Consider the following 7,708-nt stretch of genomic DNA (forward strand, 5'->3'; position numbering starts at 1 on the left):
GCCCCTACATTTGCCCCTTACCTAACACTACGGGCAATTTAGCACGGCCAAGTCACCTGACCTGCACATCTTTGGACTGTGGGAGGAAACCGGAGAACCTGGAGGAAACCCACGGGGAGAATGTGCAAACTCCACACAGTCAGTCGCCTGAGTCGGGAATTGAACCCGGTTCTCTGGCGCTGTGAGGCAGCAGTGCTAACCACTGTGCCACCGTGCCNACTGTGGGAGGAAACCGGAGCACCTGGAGGAAACCCACGCAGGCACGGGGAGAATGTGCAAACTCTACACAGACAGTTGCCTGAGTCGGGAATTGAACCCGGTTCTCTGGCACTGTGAGGCAGCAGTGCTAACCACTGTGCCACCGTGCCGCCCACATGGGTGAAACTTGTGGCTCACCACGGGTAAGTCCAGCCCAGAGTTATTTCGGAAATGAGCTGCAGTCACAGTAGACCTTTCCTTTAAGAGATAATGATCGCCATTTGAGTCCAGTTGCTGAGGAACATGGTCATCTGGTTAGTGCCCCCAGGTTGATTAGCAGCAAGTATCGAGTTGATGTCCTGCTTGCTCAAGAAGCAATGGCTAAGGTTTAATCTCTCTTGACCCCTGTGTCCAAGCCTGAAGCCATCACATTTATAGAATAGACTCCCTTCGGCCCAACACGTCCGCACCGACCTTCTGAAGAGTACCCCACCCAGACCCATTCCCCCCTGACTAATGCACGTAACCTCCACATCCCTGGACACTGAGCAATCTAGTATGGCCAATTCAGCCTAATCTTTGGACTGTGAGAGGAAACTTGAGCGCCTGGAAGAAACCCATGTAGACAAACACCACACAGACAGTCACTCGAGGCTAGAATCGAACCTGGGCCCCTGGCGCTGTGAGGCAGCAGTCCTAACCACTGAGCTATAGGGGAGAGAGGAAAAGAGCAAGGAGTCAAGACAAAGGGCAGGAAATTAAAATTGGAACTCAGTGGATAAGAGTGAATTCAGGAAGTTCCTTTTAGGTAAAGATTGGTAAGAACCTGGAACCTTCCCTCCCTAAACTTTTAGGTGCAGTGATAATTGGAATTGATGAGACTGGGAATGATTGATTCTCATTGGGTGAGAATGGGTCTAAGGTAAGTAAATGGAATTGAGGTGCTGATCAAGAGTTTTTTTAAAATTCATTCATGGCATAAGGGCATCGCCATCTAGGCCAGCATTTATTGCCCATCCCTAATTGCCCAGAGGGCAGTTAAGAGTTAACCACATTGCTGTGGGTCTGGAGTCACATGTAGGCCAGACCAGGTAAGGATGGCAGTTTCCTTCCCGAAAGGAAATTAGTGAGCAAGATGGGTTTTCCCCTAACAATTGAGTCATGGTTATCATTAGACTCCCAATTCCAGATGTTTTTTTATTATTGAATTCAAATTCCACTATCTGCCATGAGAAGATTCAAGCCCTGGTCCCCAGATTATTAGCTGGGTCTCTGGATTAAGCTCCTGGGCCTGGGCCTCCCCCATCACCACTCACTAACCACCCGACGCCTGGAGGAAGAACGCCTCATCTTCTGCCTCCTGACCGTCCAACCCCATGGCTTCAACGTGGATTTCATCAGTTTCCTCATTTCCCCTCCCCCCCCTCTTATCCCAGATCCAACCTTCCAACTCAGCACCGCCCTCTTCAACTGTCCCATCTGTCCATCTTCCTTCCCACCTAGCCACTCCACCCTCCCCTCCGACCTACCACCATCACTCCCACCTCTATCCACCTATCGCACTCTCAGCTACCTCACCCCCAGTACCACTCCCTCTCATTTATCTCACCACCCCTTAAGCTCCCAGCCTCATTCCTAATGAAGGGAAACATAGATTCTCCTGCTCCTCGGATGCTGCCCGACCTGCTGTGCTTTTCCAGCACCACACTCTTGACTCTGGATTAACAGTCAAGCAATAATACTACTAGGCCATTGCCTACCTGTAAGGGATATGAGAGGGGCTGAATGGCCTCCATTTGTTTCTGTGCTCCTTTGTAACCAAATAGAAGGTCTTGTGCTTTTGTGCCAGACGTTCGGGGCTCAAATCCCACTCCAGGTTTTGATGGTCAAAGAAGTTGTGTTTATAATATGGCCCCAAACATGTTGACGTCCAGCCCACAAGGGAGGCAAGAATGGGAGAGATTTGCGGTCAGCTATGGACATTGAAAGGATTTGGAGCCTTGGCCGTCACTGTCCATAGGCTCAGACAACATATGTAATAGTGTGTATTGCTATTAGCGATCTGACTGACTCAGCTCAGTGTGGATGAGATTGGTGCTGAAGAAGGGCTTATGCCCGAAACGTCGATTCTCCTGCTCCTTGGATGCTGCCTGACCTGCTGCGCTTTTCCAGCAACACATTTTCAGCTCTGATCTCCAGCATCTGCAGTCCTCACTTTCTCCTGGGTTTCAATCCCCATCTTGTCTGAGGTGGATTTGGGATGTGTCACCTTGCCCCGCCTATTTAGAGATCATGGCGGTCTGGGTTACATCTGCCTTTAGACAGAGAAATCAAGGAGGAAATTAGCCGTGGATAATAATGAAATGTTAGTGAGTTTTGAGAAGATTTGTAGCTCAGGTTGAGGTCCTGTTTGTAGGTTTGCTCACTGAGCTGGAAGGTTCGTTTTCAGATGTTTCATCATCAGACAGGGTAACATCATCAGTGAGCCTCCGGATTAAGCACCGGTGGTGTGGACCGCTTTCTATTTATAAATAAAAGACTCTATGGAAGATGCTACGTGATGAAACATCTGAAAACGAACCTTCCAGCTCATCGAGCAAGCCTACATCCAGAATAATGAAATGTTTTAGCCATCTGCAGAATCATACAACATAGAAGAAACCATTCGGCCCATCAAGGCTATACTAAAGGTCGTACGGTTTCCTGCTTCAATACCTTCCCAGGCAGTGTATTCCTGACACCCACTACTCTCCTCCACTCCTCTCTAAGCCTCCTGCCCCCATCTTAAAATTATACCCCATTTGTTATTGACTCTTCAATGAAGGGGATCACCTGCTTCCTATTCATCTTGTCCACGCCCCTCATTATCTTATACACCTCAGTCAGGGCACCTTGCAGCCTTCTGAGCTCCAAATCAAACAACCCGAGCTTATCCAGCCTCTCTCCATCACTGAAATGCAGCATCTTGGGTGAATCTCCCATGCACCCCTCTCCAGTGCAATCACATCCTTCCAAAGCGCGGAGACCTGAACTGCGCACAGCACTCCAGCTGTACAGCTCCCCCATCACCCTCTGCCTCCTATCTGCATGAGCCCCTCATATTTCCCCAATTGTGTTACAATACAATTCAGGACATTCATGGCTTCATAGTAATAGAAGCAGGAGTAGGCCATTTGGCCCATCGAGCCTGCTCTGCCAGTCATTAAGATCATGGCTGCTCTATCCATTGTCTCAGCTCCTCCTACCAGCATTATACCCATAATCCTTCATTCCCCTACCACGCAAAAACACATCCACTGTCTCTTGAATATATTTAATGAAGCTGTCCCGACCGTTTCCTTGGGCAGAGAATTCCATAGATTCACTACTATCTGGGAAAAGCAGATCCTCCTCATCTCTGTCCTCAATCTACTTCCCAAATCTTGAGGCCATGTCCCCTAGTCCTAGTGTCACCCAACAGCGGAAACAACTTGCCCGTCTCTGTCTTGACTATCCATTTCATAATTTTATATGTTTCTATAAGATCCCCTCCAATTCTTCTAAATTCTAGTCCCCTCCAATTCTTCTAAATTCTAGTGAGTACAGTCCCAGGCGGCTCAACCTCTCCTCATAGGGTAACTCCCTCACCTCCAGAATCAACCTGCACCGCCCCCAAAGCCAGTACATCCTTCCTCAAGTAAGGAGACCAGAACTACACACAATACTCCGTACAGCCTCACCAACACCTTGTACAATTGCAGGAAAACCTCCCTGCTCTTAAATATAATCTCGGTATTCAGGGGAGCAAGGAGCAACGCAAGCAAGATATGGTGGCTCAGTGGTTAGCACTACATCCTCACAACGCCAGGGACCCAGGTTCGATCCCACCATCGGGCGATTATCTATGTGGAGTTTGCACATTCTCCCCGTGTCTGCGCGGGTTTCCTCTGGGTGCTCTGGTTTCCTCCCACAATCCAAAGATGTGCAGGTTAGATGAATTGGCCATGCTTAATTGCCCATGGTTACAGGGTAAGGTGGAGGGTCGGTGTGAACGCAGTGGGCTGAATGGCCTCCTTCCACACTATAGGGATTCTATGAAACAGGCACTGACAGGACACTAGAATTCCTGTGGAAATAATTGCCGAGGTTTCTCACATCCTGCAGGAATGTAGTCATGATAAATAGGTGAGGCATGAAGGAACTGGACTGGGTGAGGTGACTGAGTCCAGGGGGACCTGAGGTTATCTCCTCTTGCTCCGGATGTACATTATTTAGTAGTGGGTCAATGCAAACATCAGTGCTTTGGAGTAATGCCACAATTGCAAATACTTTGGTCTGGAATTTTAGAAGCTAAAGGCACTGAACCCAGAACACTCTAAAACCTGAGATGCATTGACACTATGTTCAGAACAGGTGGCACGTTGGATCAGTGGTCAGCACTGCTGCCTCCCAGCGCCAGGGATCCCGGTTCGATTCCAGCCGTGGGCTGATTGCCTGTGTGGAGTCTGTGTGTTCTCCCTGGGTGGGTTTCCTCCCACATTCCAAAGATGTGCAGGTGAGGGTGGATAGGCCACGCTAAATTGCCCACAGTGTTCAGGGATGTGTAGGTTAGATGCATTCGTCAGGGGCAAATGTTGAGTGATAGGGTAGGGGAATGGGTCTGGGTGGGTTACTCTTCAGAGGGTCGGTGTGGACTCGTTGGGCCAAATGGCCTGGTTTCTCACTGTGGGGTATCTAAGACGAACCAAAGGGGGCTCTGAGAGGAGCTGAGCCCATTACCCCATTTGTTGAAGGAGGAAGAGTATTGAATTACTGGCAGGGCAGCTTGAAGCTGTTCCTCCGATCCGACCACTCACTTATGCTGGGAGATAATAATTCATGTACTCAGAATATTAATAATATGTACAATAGAGAGGCTTTTATTAAACATGTCAGTAACAGAGGAGCAGTGATAAATATTGAGTGAATACTCCAGTTCAAATCTCTATTTAAAAAGCCACATTCTGTCATTTCTTATGAATCAACCTTGTAATTATTTCAGAGCAGAGAGACGGCAAGGCTTTAACTCACTCTGTCCTTTCCAACATTTGCCCATAGCTAAAGTGCAGTGTAGCAGCACCAGTGATTAATCCTCTGCCTTCAGCACTGTGCGGGGATATCCTTTCTGTTCCAAAGACAATCAGTGAGATGGAAAGTTTGCTGCTGTTGCCAAATAGTTAAAGCTGCAGTCAGGGCAGACATTAGACGGGACTCGCGTGGAAAGTGTTCATCTCAGAATGGAGTAACAGAGTCAGCCGAGTGCTCTTCATCGTGACAATGTGAGGAACACAGCTATCATTGTGATTCCGAAACACCAATTGATGCTCACAATGGGATCAATTGTTCGTTTCACTGAGGGGAAGCTGTGCATTTTCATCTATCACCTCATGTCATTAAACCACATCCATCGTTCCCTCAGCCATGAGGTGGATGCAGGAGTCAGTTTACTGACTATAACCCACTAAATGATCGATGCACTAACAGTGCGGCACTCCCTCAGTACTGATCTTCTGACAGTGCAATACTCCTTCAGTACTGACCCTCCGACAGTGCGGCACCCACTCAGTACCGACTCTCCGACAGTGCGGCACTCCCTCAGTACTGATCTTCTGACAGTGCAATACTCCCTCAGTACCGACTCTCCGACAGTGCGGCGCTCCCTCAGTACTGACCTTCCGACAGTGCAGCACTCCTTCAGTACTGACCCTCCGACAGTGCAGCACTCCTTTAGTACTGACCCTCCGACAGTGCAGCACTCCTTCGGGCTTGACCCTTCGACAGTGCAGCACTCCTTCAGTACTGACCCTCTGACAGTGCAGCACTCCTTCGGGCTTGACCCTCCGACAGTGCAGCACTCCTTCGGGCTTGACCCTTCGACAGTGCAGCACTCCTTCAGTACTGACCCTCTGACAGTGCAGCACTCCTTCAGTACTGACCCTCCGACAGTGCAGCACTCCTTCAGTACTGACCCTCCGACACTGCAGCACTCCTTCAGTACTGACCTTCCGACAGTGCAGCACTCCTTCAGTACTGACCTTCCGACAGTGCAGCACTCCTTCAGTACCGCCCCTCTGACAATGCTTCACTTCTTCATTAATGATCTCTGACACTGCAGCATTCCCCAAAGACTGACACTCCCACACTGCAATACTCAATCAGTATTGCCCCTCTGGTGTCTGTAGGTCTGTAGGTACTGACCCTCTGACAATGCTGCACTCCTTCAGTACTAACCCTCCGATAGTGCAGCACTCCATCAATACTGACTCTCTGACAGTGTGGCATTCCCTCAGTAATAACTCTCCGACAGTGCAGCACTCCCTCAGCACTGACCCTCCGACAGTGCGACACTCCCTCAGTACTGACCCTCTGACAGTGCTGCACTCCCTCAGTACTGACCCTCCCTCAACACTGCATCACTCCCTCAACACTGACCCTCTCACAGTGCAATAGTCAATCGTACTGACCCTCCGACAGTGCAGCTGTTCCAAGTACTGACCCTCTGACAGCATAGCATCCTGCAGTATTGACTCTCTGACAGCGTGGCACCCCTCTGCCAATTGTACCTCTACTAACTCACTGAAAATCTATTGCAAGGCACCCTAAAGCATGGTTGGTAGAGGTGGCACCCTTTCCTTTCAATGTGCCCAGAAGTAAAAACCTCATGTCAAGGAGAACATCAGTGACGCAGACATTGCAAGAAGATATTGCAGAGTACACTCAAAGGTAAGGTCAGGATTCCTCTTTCTCTCTTTTTCTCTCTCTTTTTCTCTCTTTTTCTCTTTTTCTCTCTATTTTTCTCTTTTTCTCTCTCGTTTTCTCCCTTTTTCTTTTCTTTTTCTCTGTTTCTCTCTCTTTCTCTTTTTCTCTCTTTTTCTCTCTATTTTTCTCTCTTTCTTGCTCTCTTTTTCTCTCTTTTTCTCTCTCTTTTTCTTCCTTTCTCTCTTTTTCTCTCTCTTTTTCTCTCTTTCTCTCTTTTTCTCTCTTTTTCTCTTATTCAATCAAAGAATGTGGTCATCGCTGGCTAGACCAGCATTTACTGTCCATCCCTAATTGCCCAGAGGGCAGTTAAGAGTCAACCACTTTGCTGTGGGTCTGCATTTGCATGTAGGCCAGACCAGGTAAGGATGGCAGATTTCCATCACTGCAAGCGAATAGAATGCATTTCTTAATGCTTACATAGTTGCCATTGAACTCATATTTTATTTGAGATTTTTATTGAATTCAATTTACACACCAAATTGTCTTAGCTTGGTATTGAGGGAGTGCCATGGTGGGATTGGAAATGTTGCCCCAGAACAGATTCTTGGACCACGGCATTACAAGTCCAGTTGCATTTGGAGTCAAGAATTAGAAGGGCAATTTCAAGCCCCTGATAATGACATCAAAATGGGCACTGCAGCAAAATCTAGGATGACAGTTCCAAACATGTAAAAGGGATGTGTAATTTGCAAATAAACTTCAATTAAAGATAAAGCACACTTTCTGCAAGGAA

At 48.1% G+C, this 7,708-nt stretch overlaps 1 protein-coding gene across 1 annotated transcript in view; it reads left to right on the forward strand.

Moving 5' to 3' along the window:
• The window catches only part of foxb1a (forkhead box B1a), a 106,994-nt gene extending 99,753 nt beyond the window's left edge, over window positions 1-7,241 (forward strand). The window contains exon 4 of the mRNA XM_043680127.1: window positions 7,221-7,241. Coding sequence (XP_043536062.1) covers window positions 7,221-7,241 — 21 coding nt within the window. The remainder of the gene's footprint in view (window positions 1-7,220) is intronic.
• Window positions 7,242-7,708: the final 467 nt, after the last annotated feature.

This window comes from Chiloscyllium plagiosum, chromosome 40 (assembly GCF_004010195.1).
Source record: "Chiloscyllium plagiosum isolate BGI_BamShark_2017 chromosome 40, ASM401019v2, whole genome shotgun sequence".
In the NCBI taxonomy this organism is placed as follows: domain Eukaryota; kingdom Metazoa; phylum Chordata; class Chondrichthyes; order Orectolobiformes; family Hemiscylliidae; genus Chiloscyllium; species Chiloscyllium plagiosum.